The following is an 18,816-nucleotide window of genomic DNA, read 5'->3' as shown; positions in this document are numbered from 1 at the left end:
GGAGCCCCTGACTTGGGCCCTAGTATCGGTAAAGTCTGAGGGCCCCCTGCACACTCAGCAGAGCCCACTCCAGGGTCTCCTTCCCTCCTCTGCCCCACCCCGCGTCTTGGCCCGGAAGATTAGTGCTGGGGTTGGGGGAAGCCAGACATCTGACAATGGAGAGGGATTGCTGGGCAGGGCCCAAGGACCTCTGTGGAAACGGAGCTGCTTTTGCAACAGAAGCCCTTTCACTCCCTTCTCCTGCCATTCTCTTCTCCCTGCCGTCAGAGGTCTCAACCTGGGGGCAAGTAGCTGGCTTGGCCAGCTGCCAGTCCAACCCTGCTCCCCATTCTCCTGTGCCTGTAGCCTGGAGGCCAGAACCCTGCCCCCGTCCACCCATACACACTCTTTGCTGGTGCCCTTCCTTGAGGTCATCACCTGGGGGCTGGCTGTCATCAGCTCAGGCTTGTCTCAGCAGGGTACCAACCAAGGGAATGGAAAAATAGTTTTGAATTACACGCAAAAATGTTTCCTGCAGCAGGTTATAAACCCTGTGAATTAATGAAGCAGGAAAACAGGCCTGGAGTGAGTCCTCCTCCCCCACTTCAGTTGTCCAGCTTGGCGGGCTGCTCACGCCCAGGACCTTGTTTGTTGATTCAGGCTCAACCAGGCTCCAACAAGAAAACCTTATCAGGAGGATTGATTTTATTTTCATGACCCAACTCTAGCCTTTCTCCTCCACATGTCCAGCGGGCATGAGTAAGCATCCTTGGAGGATAGCCTGTCTTCTCCAGGACCCTGCCATTAGTGCCCCCTTATGGCCTCAGTGGATAATGCAGAGGCAAAGCAAAGGGCTCTGGGCTGGGATAGAGACTTGAGTTCATGTTTAGTTCAGCCACAGTTTGCTATGTGACGCGAGGCAAATTGTTCACCATCTCTGGGCTTTGAAAAAGGAGGATGTTGATCTGGATGAGCTAGTCTCTTCCAGTTTACAGAGTCTTATCCTGAAGACCCTCCCCGCCCTCCCCACTGCCTTCCTGCTTCCCACCCAGTCCTGTGCTTAGCCACCATCCACACTGCACAAGGAAAGCTTGGACACCTCTTACCAATTCCTGTCTCCTTCATCTTAATAGAGTGGAGAAGGAGGAAGTTGGGGCTGGTGGATAGATAAATGATTTTGGTGCTAATAGCCACGGGGCTTGGAAATGTGCATCCCCTAATAGGCCCACTTCCTTGAAACAGATTTCTTTTAAGGAAAAAAAGATATCAGTGAATGTTCAGCATAGGGAATTTGGACCTCACTGCCCCCTGTACAATAGTAATAATCTCTAGGCAGACTGCCTCCAAGAAATATTTATTGAGCATCTACTGTGTGCCAAGGACTGGGCAGAGAGGAGTAAGAATTGGCTGCTGTCCTGAGCACAAAATCAAGGACTGAGAATTCTTTCCCAAGGAGAAGGGCCCCTGAGTCCTTGGGAGGGAACACATGAGAAAGGATGGGTGGCGCATCTGTTTCCAGAACCCACACTTGGCTTATTTTCCGGGAATCCTCTAGAGAGGGTCTGGAGCAGATCCTGAGCAGCACAGGGTGGAGCTCACTTCCATCCTGTCCCCAACCCTTTGCCCCTTTGCTGCTCTGTGTAGCCAAAGGCGGAAAAGCCCCCTGGCCACGTTGGGCTGAGATGTACTTCTACAGGTCACATCAGCTCCCCAAAGAAGCTGGAGGGCCTGGTGAGGGCCCTGGGGCTACTGCCCTCACTGAGCAGTCATAGCACCTAAGCACCCAGATAGTGGTCATAACCATAACCACCGGGTATGCATAGGGCAGGAGCTGACCACAGGGACCCAAGCCCATGTAGGTAGGGCCTATTCCCAATGGGGCTATGGCAGGCTGGAGTATGGCAGCCACTCGGCCCTCATACCAGGCCCAGGACCAAAGGCACATGGTCCTTGCCCTCAAGAAGTTCACAGCCCAAGCCTCCTTTACCCTCACATTTTCAAGCACTATGGGACTATGGCAGGACCACCTGCCTCCCTGGCGTTTTATCCCCTGTGCCTACGAGGTATCCATCACACCCCACCTTCCTAAGACGCCCCAAGAAAGAATTGGATCAAGGGGCTTCAGCATTCAGGGCTCCACAACCCAAAAAGCTGCCAAAACGGTACATTCGAGGGAACAGAGGCTCCTCTACCCGTCATTGCTGCCTCAGCGCTCCCTGTCCACCTGGTTTACAGAGAGCCTTACAAAGCTCTCGAGACTTTTGGCCAGAGGTAGCGAACTCAGCTCAGGGCTAGGGAGCAGGCGGTGTCAGGCTCACCTGGCTTTTTGGAAAAGCCAACCAGAAGATAGTGTCAAAGGACCTGTATGCGGGGCACAGGGAGTCGAAGCCCATGCTCCAGAAGGGCGTCCCTTGGTCGAGAGGCTGGCCTGTGCCCCCTTGTCAAATGCAAGGTGTCTGGAGGTGCCTCTGCCTCGAAGCTCCCTACGTGAGCACAGTCTGCGCCAATGAGCTCCTAAAGGCCCTAGAAGTGTTCCTCTATACATATGCAAACTTCTGCCGCGGGCGGGAGCAGTAAGGAGCGAAGCGCACTGCGCACGCGCGCCGAGGCTCGGCGTCGGCCCCGCCCCTCACCCACCTCGGCCCACCCCTTTCCGCCTTCTGGGGCGGAGCTAAGCGCGGCTTCCGCCGGAAGTCCGGAGTAGAGCCGAAAATCAAGCCCAGCGTCCTGGGTCCGGCCCCTGCTGCTCCGAATTCCAGCGCACGGTCTCGTCCTTGTCTCCCGCGCCCCATATTAGATTTTCACGCCCATCTCTTACAAGGTCCTGATACCCCACCCCAATTCCCCACGTCTTCGTTCCAGCTGCAAATTACTGCAAAATCTGAAGCCATAAAAGGAACCTATTTCCCGCCCCGGTCAGCTCTTGCCCAGACCGGTGGAGGCCCAGTAAGGTTCTCGCCGGGCTTTCTGGCCCCATCTGCCACACTCTCCTACCTGTCCCCCGTGGCCCCTCCGCTGCCCCGACCATGGCCCAGAAGCCGAAGGTAGAGCCCCACGTCGGACGGCTGGGATACCTGCAGGCGCTGGTCACGGAATTCCAGGAGACGGAGAACCAAGGTGAGGGCGACAGAGTGGGAGTCGGGGGACGGGGCAGGGGTCCGGCCGTGACCGGCGCCCGGGACTTGGCTCCAGTGCCGCTTTTCTGCCGCAGACGCCAAGGAGCAAGTCCTGGCCAACCTCGCCAACTTCGCCTACGACCCCAGCAACTACCAGTATCTGCGACAGCTGCAGGTCCTCGATTTATTCCTCGATTCGCTGTCGGAGGAGAATGAGACCCTGGTGGAGTTTGCTATCGGTAAGGATGGGACCAGTCTCCCGGATGCCTGATGGGTCGTGGTGAGATAAGTGAGCTAGGAGTCGTCGGGAAAGGAATCCCTTAGGCAGTCCCCTAGCTGCGGTAGCAGATCTTCGGGATGTCTGTGCCACCTTCGCGGTTCATACATTGTCCAGGTCACAGCTAGCTTGAGTCAGGTCTGGAACTCAAGCTCAGGACTCCCTCTGCGTGTCTACCTTCCCTCCTGCTTAGAGATGAAATTATAAATGAATGGATTGAAGCCACATGGAGGGAAAAAAGTTTAGAGTGTTCTTTTAAACATCTTTACTGTTTTAATATCGAGAAGTAGAGGTGACTTGGAATGGCTTATGGTTCCTGTAGTCGTTATGATCTGAGTGTTGAATTATTCAGTAGACAGATATTTATTGGGCCTGAACTGTGTGAGTAAAGTACTGTTCTAAATGCTGGCAAACAAGTTGGGGTGGGGGAGGTCTTTACCCTCAAGAAACTTGCATCCTAGTAGGGGAAGACAGATGGCGAGCAAACAAGCCAAAAGCGAGGTTCTGAAGGAAATAAACAGGGCAGTGAGCTACAGCAGTAGGAGGTAGGGGCTACTTCCGTTTTGGCCATCTTGGGAGGGCATTCTAGGCAGAAGCACATTATGCGTGAAGACCCTGAAGCAGGAGGAGCCAAAAGAAAGGCTGATGTGGCAGGATTGTAGTGAGTGGAGCAGAGAGTGGTACAAAATGAGGTTAGAGAGGTGGCAGTACCAGAACTTACAGGGGCTTAGAGCTAGGCCATGAGAAAGAGTTTGGAATGTGTGCTGAGGGCGAACAAATATTTTTTCAGCATGCATCTTTGAAAAATAACATTTCTCAATATAGTGAAAGGAATCTTATCTATGTAGAGAAAGAAAGCTTTAATAATAGTTCCGTTGCCACCAAATAACTGAGTTACGCAAATTTCTCTAATAGTCCTCCAAGAACATTTTTTTACTGGTTTGTATATAAACCAGGAGCCAATCCAGGATCGATGCATTTAATCTGGTTATGTTTCTTAGCTCTCAATTTAATGCATTTAATCTGGTTATGTTTCTTAGCTCTCAATCTCTCTCTCTCTCTTTTAAATAAATTTTGTATTTTAGAACAGTTTTGGAAAAATTGCAAAGATAATTCAGAGTTCTTATATGTGCCACGCCCAGTTTCCTTACATTGGTATGATACATTTGTTATAATTAATAAACCAATATTGATGCATTATTATTAACTAAAGTCCATACTTTATTCAGATTTCCTTAGTTTTTCCCTAATGTCTTTTTACTGTTCTAGGATCCCATCCAGGATAGTATAGTACATTTAGTTGTCACGTCTCCTTAGGCTTTTCTGGGCTGTGTCAGTTTCTTAGACTCTTCCTTGTTTTGATAGTTTTGAGGAGCACTGGTCAAGTGTTTTGTAGACTATCCCTCAGTTGGGATTTCTCTGATGTTGTTCTCATGATTAGACTGGGTGATAGGTTTTGGGCAGGGCAACCACAGACGTAAAGTGCCCTTCTCATCACGTCATATCAAAGGTACGTGCTGCCAACGTGACTTATCACTGTTTATGACCTTGGTCACGTGGTGGAGGTAGGGTTTGTCAGGTTTCTCTACTGTAAAGTTACTCTCTCAACCCTCCACCCATGTTGTACTCTTCGGAAGGAAATCACTACAGAAACAATCTCGTATCTCTCAGTAGACTCTTTTGTTCACAACTCTAATCGTTGAAGGATCCAGACCAGTTCTGCCGAGTGTTCTGCCTTCCATATTGTCTGGTTGTCTCTTTAGGGTGTCATTTAGTTTATTCCGTTGTCCTCTATCCTCTTTATCTCCTATGACTAGAAATTAGATCGAAAGCCTTGATAGAATAAAGTAACACGCTTTTTTTTTTTCTGAATACATCATAAGTGTGATTTAAATTTTTGAAAGACCATCCAGGTCTGCTCCTAACGTTTATGGCAGCTGGAGTATGAATGGGGCCGCCCCTCCTCTCACCACGACAGGTCTCACACACGAGTGTGGACATCCCAGCTCTGTTTACAACCACACACACCTGCCCCGCGGCCACTCCCGAGACTTAGGAGTGTACACACCAACAGTGGGGTTCACCCCTCAGAGTCAGGATCCAGGAAAGAGGCCCATGCAGCTGTGGGGGCCGGTTCCGGGCCTGGAGCTCCAGGTGTAGGGGAGAGAGGCTGTGCTTTGGCTGGGCTCTCTGGATTTTTCAGCCTGAGCGAGGCTGTCTAAAGCTGGGCCAGGGGCAGGGGCTCCAGTTGCCCAGCTCTGGTAGAGTGGTACCAGCTCATGCCTGTACCTCTCCAGGGGATTATTATGCTAAACAAATATTCTGAATTTTCACCACCATAAGTCCTCCATCCCCTCACTTTTTGTAACTTAGCTCCACAGCTCCTTCCATCTGAACGGTGATGGCAGCCCCTACGGAAGCATGTGACTAAACCTCACCTGAGGGTGATAGAGCTCCTCCCACTCAAGCTTTTGACTCCAGAGAAAACTCATCTAAAAAGAGCAGTCACCCGAGGAAAGTTTTTACAGAACCAGAGAGCAACTTTCCCATGGCAGGAGCATTCTGGGAGCCTGGCCCACTGAGCTGGGAGCTGTGGGTAAGACTTGCGCCTGGCCTGGGTTCTCGCTCTCCCCTGCAGCTTCCTAGTTTTACTTTGCCCAGACACTTTTTCCTCTTTTTTCTTCTCCTCCTCCTTCCCACTGGAGCAAGGTCCCCAATCCCAAGAGCAGTAGCTTTCTGAGCATTGAATCTCTCCATGGGATCTTCTGCAGATGAAATTTCTCTCATTTGTTATGCATCACTTAAAAGGAGAGCCCCAGTGGTTCTTGGAAGTGTATTATGTTACTGCTGTCATTTCTTTTTCTCTTAAGGTCCCTGGCAGTAAATGAGAAACACCGTCAGGTGCCTGTTCCGCTGCTAAAAGGCTCTGTGCTGCGCTCTGTAGCTTTGAATCTTTTATCTCCGGTGGCAGGCCTCAGATTGTGATCTCCACGAGGGCCTGGCCTTAGCTCTGTTACCTCCTGAATGTGCTGGCCTTTTGATCTGGGGCAGGTGAGAGGAGGGCCCACACGGTGCAGAGGCCTGGCCATGACTGCAGCCCCAAGTAGGGACGGTTCTGGAATAACCGGCAGAGAGGAGAGCTGGGTCAGATCGCCCATGGCCACGGCTCACAGAACCAAAACCAATGTCCATGTGTCGGCGAGTCTGATAAATGCTGGTCCTTGGGGTCAGGCAGACCTGGGTTTAAGTCCTCCCTCCCCCACTTTGGGCTCATGATTTCCCTTCCATCTGTCAGGTGGGGCAGTGGCAATACCTGCCTCACAGAATTCTTGAAAGAATGAAATGAGATGAAATGTCTGCCGCTGCAAGATCCCCAGGTGTCCGGAGCCCTTTCGAAGATAAACAGTTCCCTCATCTCCCGGAGAGCTGAGGTGGGATGGGGTCGTGCCCTCTCAGGGGAGCCACCTGTCTGCTTCAGGGGTTCCTCCCTTCTGGAAAAACATCATCAAGGGAGGAAAAAATAAGAAAGTCGAACCTTAGCCTCCCAGCCGGTGTCCAGGTGGGATTAGGTGAGGGGAGTCTGGCTGTCATGTGTGCACTGGCTCTACACTCAGCCTCGCAGCTGCAGAGCTGGTGCTGTCGTGCTTACGAGGACCTGTCATAACAGCTAGCACTTCTGGAGCACCCACAGGCACCAACTTCCTGTGCTTTGGACCCTGAGATAGCACTAAAAGCAGTATGCACATCACATGCATTTTTCTATAAGGAATCTGAGGCTTAGAAAGGGTTAGTGGGTTGGTCAAAAGTTTATAGAGTGCCAGACCTGGGACTTAAATTTAAATCCAGGGCCGTCAGATTCTGGAAGCTGTTCTCTTGGCTACTTTACTGCCTTTATAGTTCCTAATTTCTAAGGTCGTGGACTGTGAAAGCTAGAAAGAAACTCTAAAGCCCTCGCTTTACTGATGAAGAAACTGAGGCACAGACAGTTGCCCCTCGGCTGGTTAATGGCGGGCCAGGGTCGGAACTCAAGCTTCCTTCCGTCTATGCTTGCGGCCCAGAACGATGACAGGCCTCCTTCCGTGGCGGCTCTGATGGTTCAGCCCTGAGGTAAAACCTCTCTTTTGCCAAGCGGCTCTGCCTCCTCTCTGAGGGCCAAAAGCGCTTCCATTTGTCTGGTTATTTCTGTCAGCTGTGGCAGCAGGCCTGAAAGCCACTGCAGTCACTCCCCAGCAGCGAGCTGGTTCCCTGACGGTTGTCTCTTTGTGGAGGTCATCTTGCTGTGACCTCGCAAACACCCCGGTCAGCATAGCTGTGGCCCTGAAGAAGAATCTGGTCGCAGCATTACAGATGCCATGCGGGGCTTTCCAGGTCTCCTCTGGGCCTTCCCCTTTCTTGGCCTTTTCTTTTGTGGATTTGCTCATTTAGAACAATTTTAGAACTGTTTTACTTACCCTTTGGTTGTGGTCCTGGCTGCTTTTTCTTCCTTCAGGGTCAAGGGCTGTGGTTGGGGAGCTGTTATAAAAGCCGCCTTTTCGGAATGCCTGCCCCACACCCACTCTGCCCCCCGCTCACCGGTACGTGCCTGCCTTGTACCAGAACTGCTTGCGAGGGCTCTGAATCTGTCACGAGGCAGGTACCACTAAGCCCTCTTTACGCATGCAGAAACAACACCTCACTGAGGTTGGGTCCGCTGCCTGAGACTCACACCGTTAGTGCTGATTGGAGCCAGGAGTGTACCCCAGTCTGCCTGGATCCAAATTCTGCGCCCCGGGGACCCAGCTGGCAGAGCCAAGGCTCCAAGCCCAGTGTGTCTTCCTCCCTGTTTCTTTGCTTCCATGGTACCTCACCACCAGAATTCCCCTGAGGCCGTTCTGATAGAAAGTCATCCCTGCCCAGCTGGCCCAAGGCCACGTTTCATTGGTGTCTGGGAGGAACTGGCTAGAGGAACTGTTTGGGACCGGGACATGGGGAGAGGGGGAGGCAGGGGGTTGGGGATTATGGGGAACCCAGTATAAAGCCAGGATCTCAGCAGACGCTTGAATGAGTATTCAGAACTTGTGCCCCAAATAAAAACTCTGGCAGTCTTTGGCATTAATTGGAAATGTTTGCCCAAAGCACCATTGGTTGACTCTCAGGTGACCTATATGCTGCTTGCATACAGCTGCACCATCCTAGATGCTGTATGGGGGCATAAAAGAACCGGAAAAGAATTCTCTACTTCTGTGAAAACTGGTCGAATCCTAAGATATCACAAAACACTTGGCAGTGTTGTTACTAAAACAGTGGGCAAGTTGGTTGCCTCCCAGAATTCAGGTTAAATCCCTCGCCTGTGTTCCATTTCCTGCAATACACATAGCTGTCACCAGATGGTGGTGATGCTCAGAAAAAGGCTGGTTGGTGTATCATCCTCAGTGGCCTCTTTGGAAAATAGTATTTAGTAAAATCGAAGAAGGCAGCGCCATGGCCCAGCAGTTACAGCAGGCGCACATCCGCACACGGGTACAAAATTGCCACTAGCAACATTTTCACAGCCCTAAACTGGAAAGAGTCAACAGTAGAGTGGATACTGACATTGTGGGATGTTGATACTACTTAGCAAGGTAAATGCAGTCTATAGCTGCACACCATAATGTTACAAACACAATGGTAAGCAAACAATGCTAGACATATAATAATATGTACGGTGTGATTCCATTTCTAGAAAGTCCCAAAACAGGCAGACATGAACTATAGTATTTAGAGATGTGTGTATAAAAATTATTTTTAATTAAAAATGCAAAAGGTTAAAAGGTTCTGCTTATTAAAATTATATTATTAAACTATTGCAAATCAGGACGGGGTTCACTTCTGAGGGAGGGAGCGAATTGGATCAGGGTGGGACACAGGGAGACTTCTGGATTGCTGTCATTGTTTTTGTTCTTGACCTTGGTGCTGGTTACACAGGCATTTGCTTTCTCATTGTTAAACTCTACCTGTGTATATCGGCCATTTTCGGTGTGCGTGGGTTGCTGGTAAAGGCCCTGTACCAGCTTTTGGGGCTGTAAACAGGTGCATGCTTGGTCCACATCTACTGTGTGCCAAGGCGGGGCCTTAATCACATTACTTAATTCATTGCTCATTTTACTGATGAAGAAACCGAGGCTTAGAAAAATTGAGTGGCTTCCTCTGGCCACCTTAGTCCTCAGTGGCAGTTAGGAGATTCTAGCTGGATCTATCCACCACAGAGCCCTTGCTCAGTCCTCCATACTCCTGGGCTCTCTTGTACCTCCACCTACCAATCGATTAGGCTCTTGGGATCTTACATCTTTCTACTTACAGAGAAATTCCTCAGCCGTCCAGCTGTGGCAGGATTCTCCTTACAGGAAGGTGGGGATGCGGGGTTCTCACCCGCTGCTCCCTTCCTCACTAGCTCAGGAGGCTGGCTCTAGCCTGTCCTCACCTGGACTAGGCAGCCTCCGCCATCCCTCCCTGACTTGCAAAGACCAATTCTCCTTCCTCTTAGTTCTAGGCACAAGCAGGGTGTGTATGTGTTTTATTAATTTGTGTGAATACATAATTGATTCACATGGTACAAAATTCAAAAGGGTATTATTAAAAAGTAACTCCCTCTGCAGCCTTCTCTGTAGGTGACCACTGCTACTAGTTTCTTGTGTATCCTCCCAGAGATATTGTTGGCATTTACAAACAAACATATATATATATATATTTATATTTATACTTTTTTGTATGTTCTATACATGTGGTAATATTCTGCTTTTTTTTTTTTACCTTATCAACATATCTTGACAAACATGCAGTATCAGCCCATACAGAGCTACCGCATTCTTTGTAAGCGCTGCGTGATATTCCATGGCATGGTGGCACTGACTGTTGGCCTGTTCCTTGGACATTTAGCTGGTTTCCATTTTGCTCTCGCAAGCAGTGCTACAGTGAATAACCTTATTTGTGTGTCATTTCTTACTTCTGGGAGTATATCTGTAGGATAAATTTCTAGAAGTGAAATATCTCGGTCAAATTATGAAAAGCCACGATGGTTTTTTCTTTTGATTTGATTTGATGTTCTGTATTATATGAAACATTAATCATTGTAAGTCACAACTATGTTATAAGGTGTTTTTAGAGAAGTCTCATTTCCATTCCTGTCCCTTCCACAGTTCCCCCTTCATATAGAACCAGCAAATGCGAGCATGTACCTATGCAAATATTTGTCCCCACATCTCTCTCATACAGAATGGGAGCTTTCTCACTATACTGTTCCGTCCCTCAAATTTGAAATTTTAGAAAGAACCATTTTCAGGATGCTACAGTAAAACGTAAGAATAGTCCCAACTGAAGATTTTGACATGCCGTGGCCTCTGGCCAGCCCAGTGCTCATGGGGTGGGAGGGTCCTCTGATAATGTCTAGGGTTCACCCAGCCCCCAGGCGCCAGGCTCTGGCTAAGCACTTGTCAACAGGACCTCATTTAATCTCTAGGACAATCCTTAGACCCTCCTGTCACTCCCAGCAACAAAGCCTTACTTGCTGTGTGACCAGGGCCACCCACCTGACCTCTCTGAGCCTCCAGCTTTCTCATTCCAGGCTGCACTCGGGGGGTTTTCTTTTGCCTCTCGCTGCGTTCCGGTGTGGTTCTCTGCGTCTGAAGGGCCTGCTTTTGCCTCTTCTCTTTTTCTCTGGCCCGTCTGGTTTGCCCAAAACATGTTCATCAGCCAGTCAGAACTTGTTCTCCTTTTTGTTTGGTAACCATTTGTAAATTGCAGCATGATTGACATACAGTGAAATGCACATATCTTAAGTGTCAGTGTGATGAATTTTTAAATTCATGAAGGTGTATGTACATCTATGTAACCAGCACCTAAATCAGGACATAGAATGTTTTCCTCCCCCCAGGCAGGACCCTCATCCCCTCTCCCAGTCAGTGTGTTCCACCCCGGGGCCAACACTCTTCTAACCTCTACACCCATGGGTGTTTCTGTATAAATGTAAAAAAAGTAACAAGTAACAAGGAGAGTTCCAGTAGCTCACCTCCCCGCCAACCCTTCTATTTCATCCAAATTGCTACAGTGTCACTAGTTCGTGTTTCTGTATAAATGTGTGGCAACATGTTCATCAGTTCACCTGTTGTCAGAGATTTGAGTTGTTTCTAGTTTGGAGCCTTTGTGAATAAAGCCGCTACGTCCTATACAGATGTACTCATTTCTCTTGGGTAGATTCCTTGTATAGATATGCACTCAGTTTTCTCAGGGAGGAATGGAATTGCTGAGTCATAGAGTAGACGTATGTTTAACTTTATCCGAAGCTGCCAAAAGTTTTCCAACATAATCATACTGTGTAACACTCCCCACCACCAGCAAATGAGAGTTCCAGTAGCTCACCACCCCGCCAGCCCTTCTGTTTTGGCCATTATGATGGGAGTGTAGAGGCATCTTACTGTGGATTTAATGTTCATTTCTCTGATAAACAATGAGCCCATTTTTATATACATTGGCCCTTTTGTGAAGAGTTTGTTCGAGTTTTTCTGCTCATTTTTTTTTGTTATTTATCTTTTATTGATATACAGTATCAGTGGATTGTTCATATATTCTGGATACGAGTCCTCTGTCACATTCTATGACTATTTTCTCTTTTTGCCTTGTTACTTTTTTTAATAGTGTCATTTGATGAAGTATTCTTTCTGAGTCCATTTCTGCTTTAAAAAAAACAATACCTTCTTTTTCCTGGGTGTAAAAATAACATTTTGATTGAGGAAACCTTGGAAAATAAAGAAAAGAATAAAGAGAATTAAAATGACCCGTGATCGTACTGCGCAGAGATAACCATTGTTCACATTTTGCTGTATTTCCAGCCTGTCTCTTGTTAACGTATCCATTCGTTTAACAGTTATTTATTGAGCACCTGCTGTATGCCAGGCTGAAATATAAAAGGGAAGAAGACATAGTCCCCTTTCTCGTGGAGTTTGTAGTTTAGTGGGGCAACAACCGATACAGTGTTTTGACAGATAACTCTTATGTGTGAAGAAAAGGAAGAAGCCAGGCGAGGCGAGGGCGTGGTGGAGCGAGGGGCCGATTAGGGTGCTCGTGGAAGGCTCTCAGAAGACGAGACATCTTACTGGACCTTTTTAAAAATTGCATTTGTATCGTATGTACAACTTTACGTCCATTTTTCTCCTTAACCTTATAGTTCAAGCATTTTCCTATATTAAATATTTTTCGAAAGCATAATTTTTTAGAACTGTATAATTTTCCATCATACGAATTTACCATAATTTGACCAGTTTGCTGTGCATTGTTGGGCATTCGTTAGGAAGCTTCCAGTTTTTATTTCGTTCTTTTTCTACAGCCCTCTTTAATCCTTTGGGGTAAATTCACACCGGTGGACTCAGGAGGGGAGAGCTCAAAGCAGCCGTAGTAGCCTCGGCTTCTCATGGGTCTCCTGGCTCGATTTTGGGTGCTCCAGCTCAGCCTTCTTACTGCTGGAGCCCTTCTTTTTCCAGCCCCTCAGCCCTCCCTTTATCTCTGAGGTCACTGCCAGCAAAGCAGAGGGGCTTCAGGCGCTCCCTACAGTCGGGGCCCGGGCAGCTGGCAAGCTCTGGCAGGTATCTGGTCCATCCTTGGAGGCTTCCTAGGCGTGCGCATGGAACAGGCCTCCTCAGGCCCCCACCCTCTAGCACTTGCCATCTGATTGTCCCCTGGCCGTCGTGGCAGTGTCCCACCCGGGCACACCTGGGTGTGATGATGACTAACCCGCCAGAGAGTGAGTGTTTATTTTGTCATACTTTACAGCAGAGATAAGACCAGTCCCCCACCCTGAGTTGAGTCTGCAGTGTGGGTCGAAAGCTGCTTCTCCATGCTCAGAAGAGTTGGCGTAGAGGTGTCGGAGAAGCCAGAGGCCTCCCAGAGCATTTCTCCTTGTCCCTGTTCCTGGCTGAGCCTGGCCTCTGCCCACAGAGAATTACTTGTCCTTGGAGCTTCCAGAGGGACAGCCTTTTCCGTGGGAGTGGCAGAGGGCTCCCCATCTTCTGGGACTTTAGGCAAGTTTCTCAACAGCCTTGGCTGTTTCCACTGAAACGGGTGACGGGAACACTTTATGGGGTTCAGTCATGTTTTCAGCATGTGCCCAGTGAGTTTCCACAGTTGCAGGTGCCTGGGATACAGGGGTACATCAGAGAGTTGGTGCCCAGGGCTGGGGACAGACAGCAAGTACAGAGGGCAGTCGGATGACCCAGGTCGCGCTAAATGCCACACGAGGCGAACAGGCGCTGAAGGAAGAGCGACAGGAAGGGCCTCTGAGTGTCCATAGGGGAGGACCTCGCCACCGGAGAGCCTCGTCTCCCTGTCCTTGTGACTTCGGGAATGCCACTCAGCCGTTTAACTCCCTCAGATGTGCCCCATGTGTGAGCCACAGCCTGTTCCCAGAACTGCAGAGGTCCGAGGGGGGCAGGGTCTCAGGGAGCCATCCTGTGCAGCCGCTCAACCCCGCCTTCCCCGCTCCCTGCTTTAAAACCCTTCCAACAAATGTTTGTGGAGCGCCTCTCGTGCCAGGCACCAAGGGCATGGCAGGAGTAAGACGGCCAAGGTCGACCTCAGGCACGTGCTTTCCAGTGGGGCTCGGTGGGCAGCGAGCAGGAACTGTGAAGATGATCTGTCCGTGTTCTAAGCATGTGAAGAAAATGAAACGAGGCGATGCGTGGCGTGCCCTGGATGTGACAGGGAGCAGCGAGTGGGGCACTCTAGGGCAGCGGTCCCCAACCTTTTTGGCACCATGGACCGGTGCTCCTATGAGAATCTAACGCCTGATGGTCTGAGGTGGAGCCGAGGTGGTGATGCTGGCGCTGGGGAGCGTCTGCAAACACAGATGGAGTTTCTCTAGCTTGCCGGCGCCCCCCCCCGCCCCGCACCCCCGCTCATCTCCTGCTGTGCGGCCCGGTTCCTAACAGGCCATGGACCCCTGCTCTCGGGATCTGTCACTGGTTAGGGAGCAGCGAAGTGCTGGTTACCAGCAAGAGGTTGGCAGCCTATTGAAGATCTGGGGCCAAAAGGTTCCAAGGGTAGACCGAGGTTGGTGGCTGCCATGAGTGACAGGGAGAGGGAGGGGGACCAGACTAGTTGGTGCAGGGCCGTGAAGACCATGGAAAGGCATGAAGACCATGGAAAGGCGTATGGAATTTATTCCAAGTGCAGTAGGGAGTCCTTAGAGGCCAAAAGGATAAGACCTTGAAAAACATTTCCGTAGAGCAGGACTCAGACTGACTGACCCAGGCGCTGCTAGGGAAGGGGGTGGTGGTGCCAAACCTGGGCAGAGTCCTGCTCCTGGGGGAGGAGTATCCCTGCCAGGGGCCCTGTTGGCACCTGTTCCTTTTTGCTGGGGAAGATGTCCTAGTTGGATTTGTCTGTGGGAAGCTCTCTTTGCCTGTTCTAGGGAAGTGGGTCTAGTGGGTGAGCTGAGACTCACTCCCGATGGGACTCTCAGGACTGTTCCAGCCATATTATGCAAATGAGCTGGAAGCCCTTCCTCTGCATGGGGCAGGAACTGAAGGCGGGGTGCGCCATGATGGCAGGAAGCTCAGTGGATACACAGGAAGTCAGCTTCCTGCATTGAGTAGCCAGTGTTATGCAGTGACCACCAAGGCAATGTCGCATTTGTCCCCTGGGCTGAGAGATCACTAAATCAAGGGGGCGGTGTTCACAGGCCTGATGTGAGAGGATGAGGGCTCTGGCCACACTACTTGAGCCATGGGTTCTTTGGTCTAGAAGCATAGATCTCTCACTCCAGCCTTTTTTTTTTTGTCCCCCAGAATCCTAGTAACAGTGATATGAAAATGATGCTAAAATGTTCTAACTTCTTAATAAGTTATACTGTACCTACAAAATGGTGCCCTGTATAGCCATTAAAGGATGCCATGATTGTAGGTTTATTGTCTCGTAAAGATGTTCATAGTTAAATGAAAAGGGCTGTCTTATAAGACAGTAAGGAGAGTATCTGATTTTCATTAAATATATATTAACATATTTAAAATTGGGGTAAGAAGAGAAAATGTTAGCTATATGGATGGGAGGATTGAGATAGTTTATATTTTGGTTTTCTAACATTTTTAACAGCTTTATTGAGATATAATTGACATAATCTGTTCATATTTAAAGGGTACAATTTGATATGTATACATATATGTATATGTCCGTGAAACCATCACCATATCTATATTTTTTAATACTCTTAAAGTGAAGCTATGTTGTGGGTTTTGTTTTTGTTTTTCACTTTTAAAAAAGGGAAGCCTATCAGCCACTGAGCCAAGAGGGAAAGGAACTAGTACCCACTTCCAGAAGGCTAAGTTGTGGCAGGCAGTGGCAGGCAGGCCTTTCTAGAACCTTGAAAGGGAGGGCCACCTTCTCCCAGGTCTGGGTCCTTCCCTGGAACTCAGACAGAGAGAAGCGGGGAGGGGAGAAGGGAGGAGGCCCAGGGCTGAAGCACCAAGACTTAACCTCGCTCTCCCCCAGGAGGCCTCTGCAACCTGTGTTCAGACAGAGCCAACAAGGAGCACATCCTGCAGACGGGGGGCATCCCGCTCATCATCAACTGCCTGTCCAGTCCCAACGAAGAGACTGTGCTGTCCGCTGTCACCACAATCATGTACCTGAGCTCACCAGGCTCTGGCTCCCACCCCGAGCTGACCGCCATGCCTGTGGTCCAGTGCATGCTGCGCTTCTCTCTCTCGGCCAACACAAGGCTCCGGAACCTGGCCCAGATCTTCCTGGAAGACTTCTGCTCCCCCAGCCAGGTGGCTGAAGCCCGCCACCGGCCCGCTGACTCTGCCCTAGGTATCCCACTGCCGAGGACCGAGGCCCCACAGCAGCCCTGATCCAAGGAAACCTCAAGGCCATGGCACCCTGACTGCCAGAGACAAGACCAAAATCCTGGCGGATGCTTAGGAAGCAGGAGCAGCATAGCTCCCACTGAGCACATTCCTCCCAATCGGTGTCTTTTCAGCCATTTTACAGGTAAGTTTTCTCAGCAAGACGGGTCTTTACACTGTGATAAAAGGCATTAGATGAACTGAGGAAGCCAGAGTTTGAGATACACGGAGGAAATGTATCAAAGGCAGTGCCAAAGGCTGGCACTCTCGATCATCTGAAGGCGAAGGTCCTTCCTCCTGACCCACCCCACTGCCAGGCTCTCACCCTCCTCTGGGTCCCTAGATCCAGACGCTTTGCAGAAAGCAGTTCTCCTGAGGACTCCCAGCCGGGCCTGGGGCTTAGGAGAACCGCCCGAGCTTGAGGAAGTCGGCTTCATCCCTTAACAGAAGTGTCTGGAGTAATTTTGTGGAATAGAAATGAGAAGCCTCACTAAAAGCATCTCGGGGCTCTGGGAAGCTGGGAGGGTGACACACCCACGCCTGGGCTGTGGAGGCTGGGTACCTGCCCCACAAGCTCTCCAGGCCGGGCACTGGACATGGTGGATGCCGGCCCAGAGAACTCTATGGCCCAGGATCAACTGTTTATCCACATAGGCTTATCTGCCAAGCACCATGTTAGGGCTTCAAAGGCGAAGATATGGTCCCTGCTCTTGAGTGACACAGCCCAATGACTGTTAATGTGGCCATCAGGCATTAACACCAAAGCCATGAGGGTGATGACACATCAGAATACAGGCTCAGACACTTGGAGCCGCATCTGCTCCCCACCTGAGAGCCTTGGCCCTCCTCTTCCACCACCAGGGCTAAGTGAGGGGGCATCCTTGCCCCCGAAGTGTATCTCAGGCTCTGGAGGGCTTCAGGAGTGTAAGGCCAGGTGCTGCTCGGGAGACAGAGGACCAGATACTGACAAAAAGTGTGTGGCTTGGAGTCCGCAGCATACGCTGGTCAGCACAAAGGAAGGCGCGTGGGACCGCCATGGACAGCTGGGGTTCAGGAGCTATGGGGAACCCTGGCCACCTGCACTCCCTTAAGGCCAAGGAAAGACAGCTGTGAGAGAAATGGTTTCCAGGTGGGCGTGGAGGTAGGGCGAGTTCCAGGGCCACTGGAGGTAGAGGAAGAGGAAGGCCTCCTGTCAGCCTCCATCTCAACTGCTGCCCTCGGCTCTTGTCCCTTTACTTTCCCAAATAAAGGGCCTGAAAAGAGTGGCGAGCCAGCGTGTTTTATTAACAGGTTCCTGACTGATTTCTCACGTTTCCATGCCAGCCGTCTCGGGAGGTGCCAGATGGCTGGCCTGTGAGAGCACCCTGCTCCCTGGTGCCAGCGGTCACTGCCACAACGATCCGCTGTCACTCAGCTCTGCTAGGGTTACCTGCTGGCCTGCCTTCCCTCGCTTCAGCTACTGTCCATGGCCCTGGCCCCTCAGCTCATTCCTGCGGCAGCCCCAGGCCCGCTTGCTGCCTATGATCTCTCTCCAGTTGTCACTCCGAGAGAGCAACCATCTCCTTGGGGGCGGCAGGGCCAGGTGCTGGTTGTGGCAGCAGGTGAATAAGATGTGCTCCCACCTTGAGTTCTCCTCTCGGCCTGGGACAGGACACGGGAGAAAGGCAGCGAACATGCTGCGGTCTGTAATCTGGTTATTTTTGCTCCCTCTCCCTAATCCTGGCAGGCCAGATGCCTAGAGGTTGCCAAGGAAACAGATCCAACCTTGAATGGTGTCCTTGTTGTCAGTGAGCAGGTCTCCCAAGACCACTGTCTTGTCCCTCCTCAGGATAATGCGCTCCACGAACTGGGGCTCTAGGTGCTTCTCCACGCAGCGATACTGTGTAGGGGTACAGATCTGTCAGTAGGGCCCGACGGGCCCCTGAATTCAGGGCCAGTGAGGAGGTAGGTGTGAGTGGGGTCTGCAGCCCTTGAGAGATGCGGCTGCCCTCTCTCCTCCCTCCACCCCCTCCTGTGTTTCTGCCGGTTTATTGTAAAAACGAAGACTTAGGACACTTTGCCTAGGAGGTGCTGGGCAGCGCACCTTCTCGCCCACACAGTGGTCGTACTTCATCAGAGGGCCGGTGTAGATGAAGACCTCGGTGCTGCGGGGGAGGGGTGGGGTAGACAGGGAGGTGCCAGACCTTGCCCCCACCGCCCCTCCCTCCCACGCTTCCCCACTCCTGCATGGCGTCCCAGGCCCCGGGGATGGGCTCCAAGTCTAGGAAGAAACTTGGAGCTTCCTACACACAGGCCAGTTTGTCCTGAAAGACAGAGTTCCCGTCCTGGCTTCTGCCGCCAGCAGGTCGAGCCCCAGCGAGGACTCTCAAAGTGAGGTTCCTGGGGGCCTTTTCTTACCCTGGGATGAACTGTGGATTCTGAAGTGAGTTTTGTTAATTAGATAGGAAGGTGATGTCTCAGAAAATGGAGCAGAGGCCAGGGGGAGAGCTCCCCACTTGCAGGTGCCCAATGGGGTCGGGGATCCCGGCTCCCGGGGCGGCGCCGTGCCGCGTCCACCACCCCCGCCCCCACCCCCAGCCCCTACAGCCGCGTCCGG

At 50.8% G+C, this 18,816-nt stretch overlaps 2 protein-coding genes across 6 annotated transcripts in view; one reads left to right on the top strand and one right to left on the bottom strand.

Moving 5' to 3' along the window:
• Positions 1-2,219: 2,219 nt before the first annotated feature.
• ARMC7 (armadillo repeat containing 7) lies at positions 2,220-17,482 on the top strand. 5 transcript variants are annotated; one of them, XR_005652032.1, is made up of 4 exons: positions 2,652-3,096; positions 3,191-3,334; positions 5,746-5,968; positions 15,865-16,003. XR_005652032.1 is itself a non-coding variant. In XM_039859161.1 (3 exons), exons 1-3 carry the CDS (start codon positions 3,006-3,008, stop codon positions 16,003-16,005), a joined length of 312 nt encoding a protein of 103 aa, XP_039715095.1. In that variant the 5' UTR covers positions 2,220-3,005. The 5 variants fall into 5 exon arrangements, 4 of the variants coding, with proteins under 4 accessions (XP_039715095.1, XP_039715094.1, XP_039715093.1 ...); XM_039859161.1 differs by lacking the exon at positions 5,746-5,968 and having other exon boundaries at positions 2,220-3,096; positions 3,191-3,270; positions 15,865-16,005; XM_039859160.1 differs by lacking the exons at positions 5,746-5,968; positions 15,865-16,003 and adding an exon at positions 12,369-14,238 and having other exon boundaries at positions 2,651-3,096.
• A 194-nt stretch (positions 17,483-17,676) lies between these two features.
• NT5C (5', 3'-nucleotidase, cytosolic) overlaps positions 17,677-18,816 on the bottom strand; it is a 2,652-nt gene continuing 1,512 nt past the window's right edge. Inside the window, 4 exon segments of the mRNA XM_039859875.1 lie at positions 17,677-17,861; positions 17,985-18,099; positions 18,304-18,364; positions 18,441-18,523. Of these exon segments, the coding sequence (XP_039715809.1) occupies positions 17,677-17,861; positions 17,985-18,099; positions 18,304-18,364; positions 18,441-18,523 (444 nt within the window).

Source organism: Pteropus medius, unplaced genomic scaffold (genome assembly GCF_902729225.1).
Source record: "Pteropus medius unplaced genomic scaffold, Ma_sr-lr_union100, whole genome shotgun sequence".
Classification (NCBI taxonomy): domain Eukaryota; kingdom Metazoa; phylum Chordata; class Mammalia; order Chiroptera; family Pteropodidae; genus Pteropus; species Pteropus medius.
This window is presented reverse-complemented; position numbering and strand designations above follow the sequence as displayed.